The following is a 20,755-nucleotide window of genomic DNA, read 5'->3' on the forward strand; positions in this document are numbered from 1 at the left end:
ATTTTAACGTACTCTTATATAAAAAAATTAAAAAAGATGAGTATTTATATGATGGATAAAATCCTCGTAAATTTACAATGAGATTGTGAACTCAAAAGTACGATAGATCAAAGTCAAAATGATCAATATTATGTTCTCGTTTCAGCCTTTTCCCTTTCCCATGCTGTAACGTCTTGCCTCTCCCAGGCCGAGCCCGCTTACATCTGGCAACTTTCACAGGTCATAGAATGCCCTCACTGCCCTCACTCGTGTGCATCCGGAAAGAATTTACCAGTCGGTCACCCATCCCGAAATTGCCCCAAATTACTCGTGTGTGTCCCGGAAGAATTTTCCAGTCGGTGTTCGGCTTTCGGAAAAAAGTTGCAACTTGTTGATATGAGTATTATATTAATTCTATTAAGTCATAAGCTGGGATGTTACACATGCCCACGAGCACTTTTAATTTTCCAGTATTATAAGGAAACTTTCTACATATACATTTAAAACATATTTAGTAAAGTTTACAATGAGAAAATATTCAATGAACACGTAGGCGTGGCCGTGTGCACGGGGAAACCCGTTCTTGCGCACACGTACGTTTCAGGGGAAAATGGTGCTAAAAAAGGAATGAAAACGTCATTAGGCTTAATCAGAAACAAAAAAAAAGAAAGGACAGATTTGGGCGAGCGTCATGCACGATACTCTGGAAAGGCGTAATATCCTGTGTCTTGGATGGTCACGAATTCACGTTGTCCTAGCGGATGTTGGCTGTACGGTCCATGTCCGACATGAACCGGGCAAACGCCGAGCGCGACGAGCCGCGGTCGGCCCAGGCCGTGGCCGCGCCTTCCTTGTGCGCCGTGACCCGCGCCCTGAGCTGGCTGCCTGCCTCGGACTCCATCACCAGCCTCACCTTGGCCTCCAATTCCTCGGCCGTGACAAGGCCCTGCTTCCACCCGGCCATCTCCACAGCGATGCCCATCTCCTCCACCATAAGAACCATGTTCATCTTCTGCTCCGAGTGCAGCGGCCAGCACAGCATCGGCACGCCCGCGGTGATCCCCTCCAGCACCGAGTTCCATCCACAGTGCGTCACGAACGCGCCGGTCGCCCGGTGGTGGAGCACGTCCACCTGTGGCGCCCACAGCTTGAAGACGACGCCGCGGCCGGTGGTTCGCTCCAAGAACCCCGCCGGGAGGAGTGCGTCGACGTCCTGCTCGGCACGGGGATTGAACGAGTCGTCGTCGTCGTCGATGGCGACGGGAGGCGCGCGCACCACCCACAGGAACCTTTGGCCGGACTTCTCCAGGCCGACGGCGATCTCCCTGAGCTGCTCCACGGAGTGGTTGCCCGCGCCTGTGCTGCCAAAGCAGAGGAACACGACGCTGCGTTCCGGTTGCCTGTCAAGCCACGCAAGGCACTCATGCCTCCCTGCTCTATCTCTCCTCTCGTCAGCCTTCTCGACCAACGGCCCGATGCAGTAGAACGGCGGCAATGCTGGGCCGCCGTGGTGACACCGCGAGTCCCTGAGCGCGTTCACCACCCGCGGCTCCAACGACTCGAACGTGTTCACCAGGAAGCCTTTGGAGTATTGCGCGTTCCTGCGGCTCACGTTCATCATGGCCTTGTACACTTGACTCTCTGGGTGTTCGAGAAATTGGGAGAAGAGTTGAGATGCCGGCATGGGAGGGAGGCCAGGGAGCTCGAGAGGGTTGTCTCCTAGCTCCCTGAAGCTCGGCTCACCCTCTGCACGGATCGAAGGAAGCTGTAGGAAGATGGCAAAGGCGCCCAAGTTCGCCGGGTGGAAGACGAAGCCGGGGACGTTGAGCCTCTCGCCGACGTCGAGCGCTTCGACGGAGAGAGAATCCACGACGAGGGCGTGTACGCCTCCGGGAAGCATGGAGCAGAGGAAATCATGGAGGCACTCGTTGTGTCGCCTCACGAGGTCCAGGTACCCGAGGAGGAGGAAGTCGCCGTCGTCGGTGGCGGTGGCGGGAGGGAGCTCGACGCGGGGGAGCCTGTGGAAGCGTACGGTGGGCTTGGATGAGACGACGCGGTCGACGGTGGCAGGGAAGGCGGTGTGCTGCTGGAAGGCGGGGTCGATGAGCGCGACGGCGACGGCGTAACCGTGGTCGACGAGCTCGTCGGCGAGCTGCATCATGGGGAGGAAGTGGCTGACGGCGACCCCGGGATAGAGCACGATGGTCTTCTTCATTGTGGGCTAGCTCTGAATTTTCTAGCTGGTTTGCAGTCTACGTCAGAAATTACTGAGTGGTCTCACGACTTCTGGCGTTTGAGGGAGAAGGAGGTTGGTGGCAATTATAGCTCGACGAATGAAAGCGATCATTGATGATTTGGAACGCTGTTTGATGAGCCTGATGAGGTGGGTACTCCTACCATTTTAGTTCTTTTAGGTGGACACTCTATTCATCCCTTCTATTCATCCCTTAAAGGGATACCCATTTATTTTTACAAGTCACTTAAAAAGTCATAAAGAAATTAGTAACATAGATCAATATGTGATATAATACTTCATAAATATGCATTTCGAATTCAACTTATACAAATAAAAACAAAAATAACAAATTTGGCTATAAACAAAACTAGTAGTTTGTGATTAAATTTGTTATTTTTATTCCGAATTGTATAAGTCAAATTTTAACTTGCATGTTTGTAAAAGGATATATCAGATACCAATCTATCTTGACATTTTTTTAAAAAAATGTTTGATAACTTTTTAAACACCATACACAAAACGAGAAGATGTTCCCTCGAGAAAAAAAATCAACTTCCCTATTAGGTGTACATTGCACCTCAATGATGTGAGAAGAAACTCTCTGATACCGAAAGAAGAAGAAATATAAGAGGCTATTTGAATGGTTGTCCAGCTTGCCAAGCCACAAGTTAGTTATGTCACACGTATTTAACCCACTACCAGACCTTATAGCCTACCGTAGGAAGTGTAGCTCTGCCACATCATATTATATTTTAGACAAATATAGTATTGTGGAAGCGTGGCTCAATTGATTAATTTTTTTTATGGTGAAATCTGTTCAACCGGTACTAGATTTGGCACCGCTGCTCGTGGTTATGGCAAATTTTCTTTAGTGGTAGATAATGTACCTATCAACAACGAGGCACATGGTGATTTCACATTTACGGTGCTTCAATTTATGGCTAATTATATTTTAGTGATAGATGACGTGACAACACGGCACATGTGATTGGTGAATCTCAGAATATGTCAGCCCACTCTCACCTACTTCTTAATATTAGAAGACAATCAAATTCAATGGATAGCCACACATACATTAAACCAAAACAAGGTGAATATTTACTATAGCAAAAGGATAATAACACATTCTATAGGAAACTTATTTGTTTTTGTTTTAGACAATATTATAATATACTTTTTTATTTAGGGTAAATTATGGGCATTCAGCAAGTATATATAAATTTTACATGTACAACAAAATTTCTACGTATAAACTTTTTTTCGAATGATCAATATTATGATCTTGTTTCAGTCTTTTCCCTTTCCAATGCCCACGAGCACTTTTAATTTTCCAGTATTCTAAGAAAACTTTCTACATATACATTTAGAACATATTTAGAAAATACAAGTTTACAATGAGAAAATTTTCAATGAACTTTCAATGAACACGTAGGTGTGGGCGTGTGCACGAGGAAACCCGTTCTTGCGCGGCGCACGCGCACACGTACGTTTCAGGGGAAAATGGTGCTAAAAAGGAATAAAAATGTCATTAGGCTTAATAATCAGGAAAAAAAAGAACGGATAGATTTGGGCGAGTGTCATGCACGATAGAATCTACTCGGGGAAAAAGTAAGGCCTCGTTTAGTTCTTAACATTTTTTCCCATCACAATAAATCTTTGAATTTATACATGGACCATTAAATTAAATATAGATAAAATAGAAAACTAAATGAGCAGTTTGTATAAAAATCATGAGACGAATCTTTTAAGTCTAATTAGTCCATATGATTAGTTATAAGTGTTACAGTAACCCACGTATACTAATAACGGATTAAATAGGCTTAATAAATTTGTCTCGCGGTTTCCAGTTGAGTTATAAAATTAGTTATTTCATCCATCCGTCAAACGTTCGAGACAACCAAAAGTTTTTTTTTCGCGAAATAAACACGGGCTAATATGCCCTGGATGGTCACGTCCTAGTGGATGTTGGCTGTCTTGTCCATGTCCGACATGAACGGGGCAAATGCCGAACGCGACGAGCCGCCATCGGCCCAGGCCGTGGCCGCGCCTTCCTTGTGCGCCGTGACCCGCGCCCTGAGCCGGCTGCGCTGCCTCGGACTCCATCACCAGCCTCACCTTGGCCTCCACCTCCGCGGCCGTGACAAGACCCTGCTGCCACCCAACCAGCTCCACGGCGATGCCCATCTCCTCCACCATGAGAACCTTGTTCATCTTCTGCTCTGAGTGCAGCGGCCAGCACAGCATCGGCACGCCCGCGGTGATCCCCTCGCATCCGCAGTGCGTCACGAACGCGTCGGTCACCCGGTGATGGAGCACGTCCACCTGCGGCGCCCATTGCTTGACGACGGCACCCTGGCCACTGGTTCGCTCCAAGAACCCCTCCAAAATTGTCACCACTCAATAGTGCTGTCACCACTCATTGGTATGATTCGCATGCATACACGGTTGTCACGCCACCATTCTTGGCGTTGCTGCATGGGCTTGTCACGCCAATTAACTCGGCGTGGCAAGTAGCTGATTTGGTAATAAGTTGCCACGTAGGTATGTATTTGTCTCCGTGCCATCATTTGTCACGTCATTTATACCGGTATGATAATATTATTTGGTCACGCTAGTTTAGTGGCGATGGTCGAAAGATTCATTTTTTAATATAAATTCTGAGAGGGTCTATTATTAAAATTAAATTTTTAATTAGTCTAAATAATAAAAAAAATTCGACGGCGACCCGAGGTAGAGCACGATGGTCTTCTTCATTGTGGGCTCTGAATTTTCTAACTGGTTTGCACTCTACGTCGGAAATTACTGAGTGGTCTCCCGACTTGGCGACTTCAGGCGTTTGATGAAGAAGAAAGCTTGGTGGCAGTTAAAGCTCGACGAATGAAACCGATCATTGATGATTTGGAACGCTGTTTGATGAGGTGGGTAGTGGTGGGTGCTCCTACCACTTTAATTAGCTCATTTAGCAGGGAAAGTCTATTCATGACTTAAGGGATGTCCCTTTATTTTTTATTCTACCTCCGTTTTTTAGTAGATGATGTCGTTGACTTTTTCTTACTTGTTTGACCATTCGTCTTATTCAAAAAATTTACGTAATTATATTTTTTTTGTTATGAGTTGTTTTATCACTCATAGTACTTTAAGTGTAATTTATATCTTATACATTTGTATAAAATTTTTGAATAAGATGAATGGTCAAACATGTGAGAAAAAGTCAATAGCGTCATCTATTAAAAAAGGGATGGAGTATCACTTTTATATATATATATATATATATATATATATATATATATATATATATATATATATATAAGTAAGATATATCAATATGTGATATGTCACTTCATAAACATACATGTTCAAATTAACTTATACAATTAGAAATAAAAATAACAAATTTTACTATGAATAGAACACGTAATTCGTGATCAAATTTGTTATTTTTGTTTCGAATTGTATAAGTCGAATTTTAACTTGCATATTTGTAAAAATATATATCATATATAGATCTATTTGTTGACATTTTTTTTAAAAAAATGATGGACTTTTCAAGCACTATACACAATACGAGAAGATGTCTCCTCAAGGAAAGAAATCCACTTCCCTGTTAGGTCTACGTAGGGGTGAAAACGGTCGGAAATGGTCGGAATCGGTAGCATCTCTTCGGAAACGCAACTTGATCGGCCGGTAATTGACCATATTTATCATTTAAACTACTCAGTATCGACATTAATACGATGCAGAAAGAAATTAGAAAAAACAAAATTTAAAAATAGCCAAAAACAGTACGGTCGGAAACGGTACCCCTTAAATGGAAATAGTGCCCGGTTAATCGGGAATTTCCGTGACCGTTTTCACCCCTAGGTCTACAGTGCACCTCAATGATGTGAGAAGAAACTCTCTGATGCAGAAAGAAGAAGAAATATAAGGGGCTATTTGGATGGTTGTCCCAACTTACCAAGGCACAAGTTAGTTATGTCACACATATTTCACCCATTACCAGACCTTAGCTTGCCATAGAAAGTGTGGCTCTGCCACATCATCTTATATTTTGGGACAAAGATAGTATTTTTGGATTAATTATTACTAACTATCAAATCTACAACGTGAGCGCAGCTCAATTTATTAGAATCCTGGTGGTGGAACTTGTTTATCTAGATACAAGTTCTAGATTTGGCACTGGTGTCCGTATTTATAACTAATTATTCTTTCAATGGTAGATGATTATTGATGCAAAAAACACACACTGGCCTGGGAGATCTGCTTAGCTCCAGCGCATATCCAAATCTTGATGAGATGCGGGCGTGCTAGTCAGTTTGACCCTGCAACTGACAAGATATGCAAATAGCAGATCAAGTAGCCGATCGGCTGAGATGCCGATGGAGTAATTCCAGCCGATGCCGATACCAGCCGATTGCGATAGGGTTTTGAGCTATCGGCTATATGTCCAATGTAGATTCTGATACTTGAGTAAATAATGATATAAAGGCAATCAGTTGATGATAATATAGTATAACAATAATATAATCCAGTATAAACCAATTGGCTAGCAGTATCATGTAATAGAATAAGCACTGATCCGAAGGTTAAAGCATACATTGGCTGGAGATCCGATGTTATAAAATCCACAAGATTAGATAAACAATAAAGTCTTTGTTGTCATCGGCTAAATCCAATCTATATGCAATTCTTGTAAGCCGATGCAATGTCCAGATACCTCATCGGCTGAAACCCCGATGAAACTCTTATTGGCAATTAAGAAGCAGGTTAGGGATTATGGTTCTAAACATGACTTAGTAGATCAAACTTAACTAATGCAACAATAAGTATGAAAAGAAACACAATATCTACACAATCAAGCCGTTGAATGATTTTTAGGGTGGTAGATGCCTTAGCTAATCTAATCTAGTAAAACAATTTAACCGATACCGGCAAAAACCCTAAAGCGAGAGACAACCGATAGAGCTAAATTGAGATACTAAGACTAGATTAACCGAGACATATGATAAATAGCTAGGCAAATATATCAACCAAACCAGAGCAATCTAAGAGGTCGAATGTACTGATGCATGCATCCCTTGAACGACGCCGATGTAGACGAGACAATTGCATGGGCCGGCAGAACGTAGGACTTACCCCTTCGCCGGAGATCGAACTGAACCAATGCAACCCCGTGTTAGGTGCCAAATTCCTCCGGTTGATAAGTAAAAACCTTAGAAAAGATGGTGGCGATGCACCGAGAGTAGTTGTATTGATCGAGAGATGGATTACAATGACCCCGGGTGTACATATTTATACCCATGGGGAGATACACTAGTCCTTATAGGACACTAACCACACTTTCCTAAATGTAAAGGAAAACATAACAAACTATTCCTAATTAATAGATAACTTGTCATGCCGAATCCTCCTTGAACTCGGTCACTTCTGGATTAGTTTCCTTTAATAGATTAACTTTCTTAACCGAATATAGCAGGAATCCGACTATTGGCGATCTGATAATTCTCTTACGGGCTTACCAAAATTTGGTGTTAACAATGATGTACTCGTCGACAGCGAGGCACATGGTGATTTCGCATTTAGGTGCTTTAATTTATGGCTAATTATCTTTTCAGTGATAGACGACGTGACAACGAGGCGCATATGATTGGTGAATCTCAGAATATGTCGGCCCACTTATTAATATTAGAAGACAATCATGGATACCACATATATATTAAACCAAAACAAGGTGAATATTTACGATAGCAAAAGGATAATAACACATTATATAGGAAACTTATTTGTACTTATTTTAGACAATATTAAAACATATTTTTTATTTATGGTAAATTATGGGCATCGGCAAGTATATATAAATTTTACATGTACAACAAAATTTATAAGTGTAAACTTTTTTTAATAGTATCTCATGATTGGCCTAATGAATGTGGGCCGGGACGAATGTGGTCGCTTGTCCGGGCAGCGCTCGAACGGTCACCCGTTAAACTTAACCCTCCACCCGTGTCAGCAGGAGTGAGGAGTCCACGATACCGCCACGAACTCACGACGTCTGTCGACTGTCTGCATCAGATAAAAACTCTGTAAACGCAGCGCGCGACGAGCCAACGTCGGTCCAAGCCACGGCCGCGGCTTCCTTGTGCGCCGTGACGCGCGCCCTGAGCTCGACGCCTGCCTCGGACTCCATGACCAGCCTCACCTTGGCCTCCACCTCCTCGGCCGTGACAAGGCCCTGCTGCCACCCGACCATCTCGACGGCGATGCCCATCTCCTCCACCATGAGAACCTTGTTCATCTTCTGCTCCGAGTGGAGCGGCCAGCACAGCATCGGCACGCCCGCGGTGATCCCCTCCAACACCGAGTTCCATCCACAGTGTGTCACGAACGCTCCGGTGGCCTGGTGATGGAGCACGTCCACCTGCGGCGCCCATTGCTTGACGACGGCGCCCTGGCCACTGGTTCGCTCCAAGAACCCCGCCGGGAGGAGCGCGTCGAGGTCCGTCCTGTCGGGATCGTCGCTGACGACGGGGGCGCGCACCACCCACAGGAAACGGTGGCCGGATTTCTCCAGGCCGACGGCGATCTCCCTGAGCTGCTCCGTGGAGTGGTTGCCAATGCCGGTGCTACCAAAGCAGAGGAACACGACGGTGCGGTCCGGTTGCCGGTCGAGCCATGCGAGGCACTCGTGCCTCTCAGGTCGCTCTCCCCTTTCGCCGGCCTTGTTGACCAACGGCCCGACGAAGTAGAACGGCGGCAACGCCCGGCCGCCTTGACGGCGTGCGTGCCTGAGCGTGTTCACCACCCGTGCCTCCAGCGAGTCGACAGTGTTCACGAGGAAGCCATTGGAGTATTTATTAGTGTACCTGCGAACCAAATCCATGATGGCCTTGTACACTTCACTCTCAGGCGACTCCTCGAGCAGATTGTTGATGAGGTGAGAGGCCGGCATAGGAGGGAGGCCAGGGAGCTCGAGAGGGGTGTCTCCTAGCTCACTGAAGCTCCGTTTACCCTCTGCACAGATGGACGGAATCTGGAGGAAGAAGGCAAAAAGGCTTGCATTCGATGGGTGGAAGAGGTAGCCAGGGACCTTGAGCCTCTCAGCTATGTCGAGCGCTTCGACGGACATCATATCCACGACGAGGGCCTGTATGCCTCCGCGGAAATGGGAAGAGAGGAAACCATGGAGGGGCTCGTTGTGTCGCCTCACAAGGTCCAGATACCCGGGGAGGTAGAATTCGCCGTCATTGGTGGTGACGGCGGGAAGGTGGTCGACGCGTGGTAGCCTGTGGAAGCATATGGAGGGCTTGGACGAGATGACGCGGTCGACGGTGGCCGTGAAAGCGATTTGCTTTTGGGGCGCTGGGTCGTCGATGAGTGCGACGGTGACGGCGTAGCCGTGCTCCACGAGCTCGTCGGCGAGCTTCATCATCGGGAGGAAGTGACTGACGGAGAGGCCAGGGTAGAGCACCATGGTCTTCTTCATCTTGGCTTCAATTTGCTAGCTAGCTAGTTTACCGTTGATGTGGGATGAGTGGTGCTCTTCCGAGTTCTGGAGTAGAGAACTTCTGTAGAGCAAAATATGTTGAGGGGAGGCTCGGAGGGCATTGTTGGACCAGGATTGCACATCGGCGCGGTCGGTACAACGTTGTCATTCACTCATTATTTTCGATGTTCATGGCTTGATGGGCATTGCGTTGATTCATTGATCGGAATTGCTAAAAAAAATTACGCCGATGTTTTCCCCTCAAAACTTATGAATTTTGATCGTTGGAATATTGTACCGAGATTTGCGTGAAGAGAGGAAATTAAAAAATTCGCACATTTGTGCGCTAGTGGGAGTAGCAAGCTTGCAACCCTAGCTAGTCAAGCACCAACATGTTTTACTCAATTACAGACGAGAGTTACATCTATTATATTGTTAAAACAGCCTTGAAAGAAGGCACCACGTTCGCTGTGGGGGTTAGAAATTCCCACATTAATCGGATAAAAGGATAAATATTTACACCGTTAGATCGTAGTTGTACTAGATTTTAGTGGTGTAGATTATTCATGACAATATTGAGTCTAAATAGAAAGCAACTTTGATCTAATAGGAAATATGGGAGTCGGACATGTTGAATGAATAGAAGTCGGACATGTTGATTGATTAGGAGTCGGACAGGTTGTCTGAGTATGGATGCTATGGTCTTATGGACAGTAATCAGACAAATTACATTAATCTATGTTTAGATGGTAATTAGAGTGCAAATTGAACTATAGTGATCCACGTTTCATATGTGGCTGGAAAATATACGTGCCATACATACATGGCCATTGATAGTAAAGAGGGAGAACACTGCATGTATGTCATGCCGTATGCACATGCTAAGATAGCAGAGACATTGGGCGGAGATAGCCCACAATCGATCTAGAAGCAAAGCAAGTATGCTACGAAGAAATCAACATAGATATACATTATTTTATAGGACGAGACTACCGATCGGGCGCCCCATCCAAGCGTGAAAAAATCGGACGCTAACGTCAGCATAACGTCAGAGCCATGCATGCGTGCAAAACCACTTTAAACTATTTTTTCTCTTAAATTATTTATCCAAATCATGATCCAATTACACCATTAAATTCGTTGCAATTAAATATTCAAAACAAGACCACACATGGATATATTCCGACGAAATTTTTTTAGCTTATTATTAAATCGGGCGTTATTTCACCTTATATAAAAATAATATTTTAGCAAATAGCGGAAGAATGTTTCAATTCACTGCAACATTAGATCTATACATAGTAAAACATTGTGAGTACACTTGGTGGAACATTTTTTGTGGAACAAAAAAACGAATTCCCTTAATAGAGAATTTTCAAAATATGTGGGTGATTTGTTGCAAAAGAAGTTTCGTTTACTGCAACATTAGATCTATACGTAGTGAAACATTGTGAGTACACTAGGTGAAACATTTTTAGTGGAACAAAAAAATAAAACGACTTTCCTTAATAGAGGGTTTCCAAAATATATGGGTGATTTGTTGCAAAATAATATTTTAATTCACTGCAATATTAGATCTATACATAGAAAAATATTATGAGTACACTAAGTGAAATATTTTTTTTGAGACACGTGGTGGGGCCAGGGGAACGTGTGCACGGGGAGGGGGGAGCGCTCGATCCTGCTCCACCCCCGTCGGTCGCCCTGGCCTGAGCATATTCGTATTTTATAAGACATGGAAAATAAAATTTAAGGTACAATATCTTCGCCAGTATGATCTATGCATGTACAAGACCATCTAAAACATTTGACGAGATAAATTAAGTAGCAGGCCTACAAAGGAGTAGAGTGGTGGCAGTTAATACGACATATAAAAACTGTTAATAAAACACCAAATCGAATCCTAATGACGATTAAAAGGAGGGACGACAGGCAGGCCGTGAAACAAATAGGCAAGGCGGTTGCCGGGACTTATATAAAGTAAAAACATAAACTCCATTGATAACCATATTCGATTTTTAAATTTTCAATGACAATAAAAAGTAGAAGCAGCGGGCGGGGTGTATATGAGTATAGTTACAGAGCTGCCAACGGTTGGCGGGACTTCTAGAAAATAAAAAGTAAATTCTAACGATAGTTTTGTTCGATTTTTAGAATCCCAGTGACAATAAAGAGTAGGCGGCAGATGGGCCTTAGAGGAGTATAGTGGCATCGTTTGATGGGACTTCTAAAAACTATAAAAAATGAAACCCAATAAGACAATAAGCTCTAAAAACTACCAATTTTTAAGGTTCGTAACTTCTAAAAAGTAAAAAAAAACAATGATAATCATGGTCGATTTTAAAATCTCAATTACAATAAAGAAGGGAGGCAGCGGACGAGCCATAGAGGAGTACAATAGCAAAGCCCCTGACGGTTTGGTGGGACTTCTAGAAAGTAAAAAAATGAACCCGAACGGTAATTATGTTCGATTTTTAAAATTCCAATGACAATAAAGAGAAAAGACAGTGGACGGGCCGTAGAAGAGCATAATGACAGCGTTTGACGGGACTTCTAGAAATTATAAAAACGAAACTATAAGATCCAATTTTTAAAGGTTTCAAGGAGAATAAATAGAAATAGTGGTAGATCAAGCAAGCAAATAAAGAAGGATATGACAGAAGTAAGAGGTAGCAGCTGGTCTGACTTTTAAGAACTATATACTTGGAAATACGGAGATGATAAGATTTGGTCTTTCAAAGTCTTATGATAACAAGATAGCTATTTAATAAATTTTAATATATAGTTGGAAATACGGAGATGATAAGATTTGATCTTTTAAAGTCTTACAACAACAAGATAGCTATTTAATAAATTTTAAGCAAAATTATACCAAAAAATTTATAATTGTGTTTAGGTGCTAGCCGCGCAATTGCGCGGGCCACCCAGCTAGTTGTAATTATAACCCAATTATACTACTTTTACACTTCAAAGATTTTCACCTAAAAACTGATGAATATTATATAGCTACTTCCTTCTTTTTTTTTGACAGTATAGCTACTTCCTATTGATAGCAATACACATCGTACTTAATATTGCACTACGGTTTTCCTTCACGTTAACAAGATGACTTCTATGGTACAATTTGTTGATAGTATATTCTGCCAATATAAAAGTTCTCTAGAGGGAGACGAAGAAAACTTGTGGATCAAAAGACGGTGGTCAATGCCTCAATATAGTAAAGCGGTCAATTAGCCCAGTTTGGTGAAGTTGTCGGAAGTCAGAACGGAGTCGGCACGAAAAGATACAAAACAATGTAATATATCAACCCCATAATCATATAAGTTTAAATTCGATTTTTATGAGTAAAAAATAACAAATTTAACATGAATATACATATGGTAGTTAATGTCTAAATTGTTATATTTATTACAACTTATACAAAATTAAATTTTAACTTATATATTTATGGAGCGAAATATTACATATTAATCTATCTTATCATTTAAAAATATCGAAAGCATTTTGTTGACATACAAGCGAATGTTCATTCGGACAATTAGAATCCATCAAGTCGGATAGGAGAGTGGCTAGGAAAGAACAAGCCGAAATATACTTCCTCCTCTGTTTTTATAATGCTATGTATCTACTGTACTAACTCTACAGATTTACATGTTATTCAGAAGCCGGTATAAAGTACATGTGTTCTAGGACTGTGTTTAGATCCAAAGTTTGTAGGACTGTGTTTAGATCCAAAGTTTGGATCCAAACTTCAGTCCTTTTCTATCACATTAACCTGTCATACACATAGCTTTTTAGTCACATCATCTTTAATTTCAACCAAAATCTAAACTTTGCGCTGAACTAAAGGTGCAGGAGCGGGACCCAGCTCATAAAGGTGCAGTACATGCTTTCTGAAGGGAAGAGGGAGTACAAATAGACCAGTAGTTCATCAGTCCATGTCCATGGTTCCGTGTATAGTCCTTGTCATTTTGGGGCACGAAGAAAAAAATGCTCTCTCTATTTTATAATAGATGATGCCATTCATTTTTAAGCACATGTTTGACCATTCATCTTATTTAAAAATTTACGTAATTATAATTTATTTTATTATGAGTTGTTTTATCATTAAAAGTACTTTAAGTATAATTTATATCTTATGCATTTGCACAAAATTTTTAAATAAAAAAGTTATCAAACATGTGTCTAAAAGTCAACGGTGTTATCTATTAAAAAACGAAAGGAGTATACTAATACTAGTAGTTCAACGGTCTGTGGCTCCGTCTTATCATTTTTGGGCCATATCGATTCTTTTCACTGAAGGTTCTCTGAAGTTATGAAATATACTCCCATTTTATATTGTAAGTAATTTTAGTTTTCTTGAGAGTCAAACTTCTCTAATTTTAATCGGCTTACAGAAAAATACACCAATATCAACAAACAGCAAATAAATGCACTATTAAGAACTAAAATGCTCACTCTGTTTTAAAATATAAGGACTTTACTCTTAATCAAAATATAAGGACTTAGTGCTGGGTACTGATATTAAGAATAAATTTAAAATAAAAAGAAGTATGGTTGTAATTATTAAAATGAGAAAGTAGGTAGAGAAATCAAATTAAAGTTCCTGGAGTTTTCGCTTGCTCAAGAATGATATAGACATGTCTCATGGGATTTCATGCTTCTTTCGGATGCGAACATGCGGTGCATGCACCAGCTATTGAGCATGTCCATCGCATTAATGATAGATCTCTCGAGTTGTCTTGCTACCATATCGTAGCAAGATAGCTTGTATCCAAAAGTCATGATTTTTCACACTACTGTGGAGGAAACAAGAAGACTCTACATGTGGGCTCGGTATGAGTTCCACTGGTGATCATATCTGCGGCTTTTGTGTTCTTCGTTCTCGAGCAGGTTCAAAACACTGAGGCTTAGTTTCAATTTTTTCTTTAAACTTTTAACTTTTTCAACACATCAAAACTTTTCTACAAACATAAACTTTTAACTTTTTCGTTACATCGTTCCAATTTCAATTAAACTTTCAATTTTAACGTGAAACATCTTGAAGCCCCCTGATGATCTAGGTCGTGTTTTCCCCAGCTACCTGAGCTCATCCCTCCGATCAACAAGACCGAGTATAGCTAATGTTGTCATCTCTATGCAATCGTACTCCCAACCTCCCTACATTGCCTGCGTAACCACCCCATCTTCGAGGAAAAAAATAATCAAACGGTTGGCTATTAAAAAGAAACCAGAAAAACCAAACGATTAGTTAAGAGAATAATACATTGGATCCTATCCAAGTCTAAGGGCATGTGCAGTCCATCCCCATATGAACCCATCGTAATGTGAAAGGTCCCAGTATATACGTTAAGAGAGCTTTTAAATATAAAAATAATATAGAAAACTTGTGCCGATTAAGGCTTTGTTCGGACGGCCTAGCTGTAGCTACAGTAGCCACAGCCATCAAATAGCAAGCAGCAGCTTCCCGCAGCTATGTGTTTGTGCAGCCGAACGATTACGCTGTACATCACAGCTTAATTAGAACACTGCAGTAAAAACCTACCGAAGATGCCCTAAGGAGCTACACCAAATGGTTCCGTATACTTCATGCTACAATATATTGCTAACACACGGTAGTCTTATTTTGGCTCGATTCACGCACGACCTTAACCCTGAAAAAGAACCAACTATATATATTCATGCTGCGGAAGTTCGGATCCACTATTAACCGGGGGCGGCTGATACGCGATCAGTCGCGCGCCCCTGCACGCGCGCGGTCAGTCGCCCCTCTCTAGTCTCTTCTCTGTATCTACTATACATACGTATATACATATGTATATACGTGTGTGTATATATATAAATATATTTTTAATGCATAAAAAATATATATACATATACAAAGTTTATATACGATCTATACAAACTTTGTATACGATTATACAAACTATATATATATATATATATTAAAAAAACAAAAAAAATACATCACGTATACAAAGTTTACATACGCGTATATAAACTTTGTATACGCATATACAAACTTTGCATACGCGTATACAAAGTTTGCATACGCGAATACAAACTTTGCACACGCGTATAAAAACTTTGTATATGTACGAATATAAACTAGCTTGGTATACATACGAAAGTTTGTATTCATACATCTTTAAAAAAATCAAAAAAAAACAGAAGAGAAACGAGAAAAAAAAAAGAAAAACCAAACTGAATAGAAACGGAAAAAGGGAAAAAACCGAAAAAAAAAGGCAAAGCGAACAGAAATGAAAAACGCGGAAAAAAACAAAAAAAAAGGGAAACTCGCTCTCCTGCGTGGCGCATCCGCCTCTCCCTCTCCACGCGCGGCACGTGTCCAAGCCTTCTCGCCATTAACCTGCACGACTGCACCAGTGCACTTCAGACTTTTCGTGCCAGGGCAGATGTTGGTCACCTGAGACATAGTCCGAGACCTTTAGACTAAAAGCCCAACAAGAGAACATATCGAATTGCCGGCCAGTACTTAAGGCTGTGTTCGCCAGCCGGTTACCGCATAGCCCACATGCAGGCCTGCACCTGACTTCATGTAAGCTCCCAAAGTCTCACAGAAACTCGACAAAAGCTTTGATGCAACGAGCCAGAATTCTTGACTGCCACTTCGGCCCGCTCCTCATCGACCAGCGCCACCCGCTCACGGAGTGGCCACGCTTCGGTTGACTCGCCAGGGGAACCGGAGGGACTCGTCGCCGATCTCCCCGAAGCTGGTGTGTTATCTTGGTCTGCAATTCTGCATGTGCGGGAGGTGCAAAAGGCGACGGCGAGGTGGCTGGCGGCGCACGAGTGGAAGGACGAAGTAGGCCCGTACTCCGAGCTCGGCACTCGGCAGCGACGATATTATGTCGGGGGCGCAGGCGCAGAACATGTCGAGCACGAGCGCACAAGCAGAGGGCACCCACAAACGCAGGTAGGTACTCGCGCAGTGGCGCGTTCATGCCGCAGATGAGCTCAGACAAATCCTAGTGGCGGGAGGACTAGGCCTGCATGCTCAATGAGGACGGGTTCATGCATGCCGTGGAAGGTGATACCGTGAGAACGAGTTGGAAGCCATGGACCAGGGTACCGTGGCGGAGAAGCTGTGGCTTGGCCGGCGGCTCAATGAGGACGACGGTGACGGCGAGCCGTGCCGCAGGAAGAGATTGGCCAGCTCCACTGTAGGGACCAGATGTGACCGACTCTAGCTACACCACCACCATATCTTTCATGCTATCAAGTTTTTGTTGATGGATCTGTGATTGCCTGTGATTGTCTTGGCTATATTTATCTGGAGCGCATTGAATCTTTGACTAGGAAATTTAGGTGAGAAGATGCTTCAGAATTGTAGGAGTACCAATTAAGTCTGACAAGTTCTTCCAATTTAGAACGTGAGTTGTTTTGATTTTAACCTAGGTTAATTTTTTAAAAAAATTTACCAAATTAATAGCGAAAAAGGGACAATTGCTTATCTTATTTTATTAAATTCATTATTAAATATTTTTTATAATATATTTGTTTGCTGTAGAAAATATTATTTTATTAAAATTTGATCAAATTTAGAGGAGCTTGACTTAGGATAAAGTCGGTGAGTTTGAGGAGAAGGAGATTAAGAAGATTGGGAAGATACGCAAAACGAGATGAGCTATTAGTGCATGATTAATTGAGTATTAACTATTTTAAATTTCAAAAATGGATTAATTTTATTTTCTAAAGCAACTTTCCTATATAATTTTTTTTTTGCAAAAAACGCACCGTTTAATAGTTTGGGAAGCGTGCGCGCGGAATATGATTTGCTTTCTCACCCAATCTCACCAGAACGAACGCTCATATTTTGAAACAAAAAAACAAAAAGAGTATCAGGGCCCTTTTGAATTGGAAGAAAAACATAAGAATTTTAGAGGATTTCAATCCTATAGGAAAATTTACTATGAAGCCCTTTAAAACAACGGATTGAATCATATTTAATCCTTTGAATTTCCTATGAAATGTACAATCCTATAGAGATTATGGAGGAAGTTTAGCAAGAGCTTTAACCTCTTAGTAAATTTTCTTTGAGTCTATCTCTCTCATCTAATTCTTGTGTTTTTCCTGCGGTTTATTCAAACAGTCATTCCTATGTTTTTCCTGCGTTTTGCAATACTTTATTTTACACTTACATTCCTATCAATATCCTATCTTTTTCCTATTCCAATGTTTTCTAAATCCTACAATTCAAAGGTGATGGTTTAGGTTTTCATCCAAATAAATTTAGTTATCTTTCATCATCTTCATCAATGGTGATGGTGATGACGGATCTTCTAATCTTTGGTTCCGTGGTCATCTTGCTTCGGTGTTTCATCCATAGAGGCACGTTTGAATATGTTTTCGTATCCATGGCGTCGTTGTCTGGGTGGAGTTGATGATGAAGCTCTTTGGAATGACGGTCCTCTCTCTCTCTCGTTGGTGGTCTATCCGGTTGTGAGGAGGTGTGATTGTGTCCATGGATGGCAGTGTAAGAACAGATCTTATTCGAGGCGTAGCCTCACCGATGTTTTTTTTAGCAGTTATATGGATCTGTTATTCGGGACATACGACTATTGCGATTTTCAAAAGCCAACGTGCAATTGGTTTTTTTTTTTTCAGATTTTGCTTTGTTCTCTATTTATCCTCTCTTCCATCAGCGACATGATCAGCGGAAATGTGGAACAAATAGTGGCTATGGTTGTAACAGATACAATGCATAAGAGAAGATGGCTTTGTCAATTTTGATTGTATAATTTTTTTTGACATGGTCTTTTTTATACTAGCTCTTGTTGTGGTATAAGATATATATTAAGGTTGCGTTTCCGGATAGTTTAGCCTAACTAATTAAGTTATTAGTAGATAATGACAGTAATTAAGATATTATTTTTTTCCGAAAGACTTTTTCTACTAACCGATTGAAAACTTTCAAGTTAGATTTGAAAACTTTTAAAGTCAAATTTTAAAAACTTTCAAAACTTGATTTGAAAATTTTTAGCTCAAAATTTAAATGTGCAAGATAAATTTTGAAAACTTTCAACTCAGATTTAAAAACTTTCATCTTTAATTTAAAAACTTTCAAGTACAGATTTAAAAATTTTTAAGTTAAGATTTGAAAAAATATGAAAACTTTCAACTCGAGATTTGAAAACTTTCAAGTACAGATTTGAAAATTTTTAAGTTAAGATTTGAAAACTTTTAAGTTAAAATTTGAAAACTTTAAAGTCAAGATTTAAAAACATTCAACTCAAATATTTTGAAAACATGTGCGCTAAAGATTAAAAAAATCAGAAAAAAAGTCAAAAGGAAAGGAAAAAAATCACAAAAAAAGAGAGAAAAGCGGAGAAAAAATACAGCGTGGGAAGGCTGTTGCTGGCGCGAGCGCGCATTAGCCACGCCCTTCGAAACTGCCTAATCATCTTAGCTAATCCCTCATATACCGTTACCACGTTCTCTGAATTGCTAAACAATATGTTTTTTTTCAAATACTTTCCATATAGATTTAAATTTTAAAAAAATCAAATAAACTTATTTTTAAATTTTATAATAACTATAATTCTTAATTGACTTATCCCGTTTTACATTGTCACCAATAAACAAGATTCATGACCGGTCACTTGGTCACGTCAAAGTCTATCAGAAACTTGACAAATGATTGATGCGACGAGCCAGATTTCCTCGTCGCCTCTTCGGCCCGCTCCTTCGCCAGCGCCACTCGCTCACGGATCGGCGACGCTTCATTCGACTCCAGCATCCACCTAACCTTCGCCTCCACCTCCTCGGCTCTGACCACCTCGCCGTCGTACCCCGCCATCACAGCGCCGACCCCGACCTCCTCCACGATGAACACCTTGTTCAGCCTCTGCTCCGCGTAGAGCGGCCAGCACCGAGTTCCACCCGCAGTGCGTCACGAACGCGCCGGTCGCCCTGTGCCGCAGCACGTCCGCCTGCGGCGCCCACGACCCGGCGGCGAGCCCCCTGCCCTTGGTCCTCTCCAAGAACCCCTCCGGCATGAGCTCGTCGATGTCCAGCTCGCCGTGCGTGCCGTGACGCCCGGCGAGCAAACCTGAGAGCGAAGCCTCGCCGGCGTGCGGACGCCGCACCACCCACAGGAACCTCTGTCCGGACCTCTCCAGCCCAATGGCGATCTCCGCGAGCTGCTCCTTGGGGAACGAGCCCATGCTCCCGAAGCAGAGGAACACGACGCTCTTCTCCGGCTGTGCGTCCAGCCATGAGAGGCACCCGTGCTTCTTGTCCTCCCCGCTTCGCGAGACCAGTGGCCCGACGCAGCACACCGGCGGCGTGGGGCGGCCGACGACGCACGCGCCGTCCCCGAGCGCGCGCAGCGCCTTCGTCTCCAGCCACTGGAACGTGTTGACGAGGATGCCGCGGGATTCCGGGAGCCGCTCGAGCACGCCCAGAATCCATCTGTACATCTCGTCGTTGCGGTCGAGTGCTGCCTTGGGGAGGTCACTGGGTTTGAACGGCGGGACGCTGGGGAACAGGAGGGGCTCGTCGCCGATCTCCCCGAAGCTGGCGTTTATCTCGGCCTGCACGTGCGGGAGGTGCAAGCCGACGGCGAGGTGGCTGGCGCCGCCGCACTGGAAGAAGTAGGCCGGTAGCCCGAGCTCGGCGGCGACGTCGAGCGCGCAGGCGCAGAACATGTCGAAGACGACCGCGCGAGCAGAGGGCACCGACGAGCGTAGGTACTCGCGCAGTGGCGCATTCATGGCGCGGATGAGCTCGGGCACGTTGCTGTGGCAGGAAGGCGAGGGCATCACGTGGAAGGTGATGCGCGGGTTGGAAGCCATGGACCGGGAGACCGCGGCGGCGAAGCTGGGCGGCTTTGCCGGCGGCTCAATGAGGACGACGGTGACGGCGAGGCCGTGCCGCGGGAAGAGATTGGCAAGCTCCACCATTGGGGCCAGATGGCCGACGCCAAGCCCCGCGTACACAACCACCGTTTCTGTCATCATATCAAGTTCTTGTTACTGGGATTTATGACTTGCCAGGCTATATTTGTATAGAGCGCACTGAATCTTGGACTACGATTT

At 43.0% G+C, this 20,755-nt stretch overlaps 2 protein-coding genes and 2 pseudogenes across 2 annotated transcripts; all 4 read right to left on the reverse strand.

Moving 5' to 3' along the window:
• Window positions 1–279: 279 nt before the first annotated feature.
• On the reverse strand, window positions 280–2,285 carry LOC127772795 (anthocyanidin 5,3-O-glucosyltransferase-like). The gene has a single exon (XM_052298773.1). The coding sequence runs from the start codon at window positions 2,192–2,194 to the stop codon at window positions 734–736; it is 1,461 nt and encodes a 486-aa protein (XP_052154733.1). The 5' UTR covers window positions 2,195–2,285; the 3' UTR covers window positions 280–733.
• Window positions 2,286–4,170: 1,885 nt separating this feature from the next.
• LOC127774280 (anthocyanidin 5,3-O-glucosyltransferase-like) lies at window positions 4,171–4,692 on the reverse strand (annotated as a pseudogene).
• A 3,361-nt stretch (window positions 4,693–8,053) lies between these two features.
• Window positions 8,054–9,756, reverse strand: LOC127774355 (anthocyanidin 5,3-O-glucosyltransferase-like). Its single transcript, XM_052300582.1, has one exon. The coding sequence runs from the start codon at window positions 9,693–9,695 to the stop codon at window positions 8,256–8,258; it is 1,440 nt and encodes a 479-aa protein (XP_052156542.1). The 5' UTR covers window positions 9,696–9,756; the 3' UTR covers window positions 8,054–8,255.
• Window positions 9,757–19,278: 9,522 nt separating this feature from the next.
• Window positions 19,279–20,677, reverse strand: LOC127773203 (UDP-glycosyltransferase 88A1-like; annotated as a pseudogene).
• Window positions 20,678–20,755: the final 78 nt, after the last annotated feature.

Source organism: Oryza glaberrima, chromosome 5 (assembly GCF_000147395.1).
Source record: "Oryza glaberrima chromosome 5, OglaRS2, whole genome shotgun sequence".
NCBI lineage: Eukaryota > Viridiplantae > Streptophyta > Magnoliopsida > Poales > Poaceae > Oryza > Oryza glaberrima.

Excerpts from the sequence above, each read along its gene's own strand:
- LOC127772795 (XM_052298773.1), bottom strand. The coding sequence starts at position 2,194 with ATGAAGAAGACCATCGTGCTCTATCCCGGGGTCGCCGTCAGCCACTTC.
- LOC127774355 (XM_052300582.1), bottom strand. The coding sequence starts at position 9,695 with ATGAAGAAGACCATGGTGCTCTACCCTGGCCTCTCCGTCAGTCACTTC.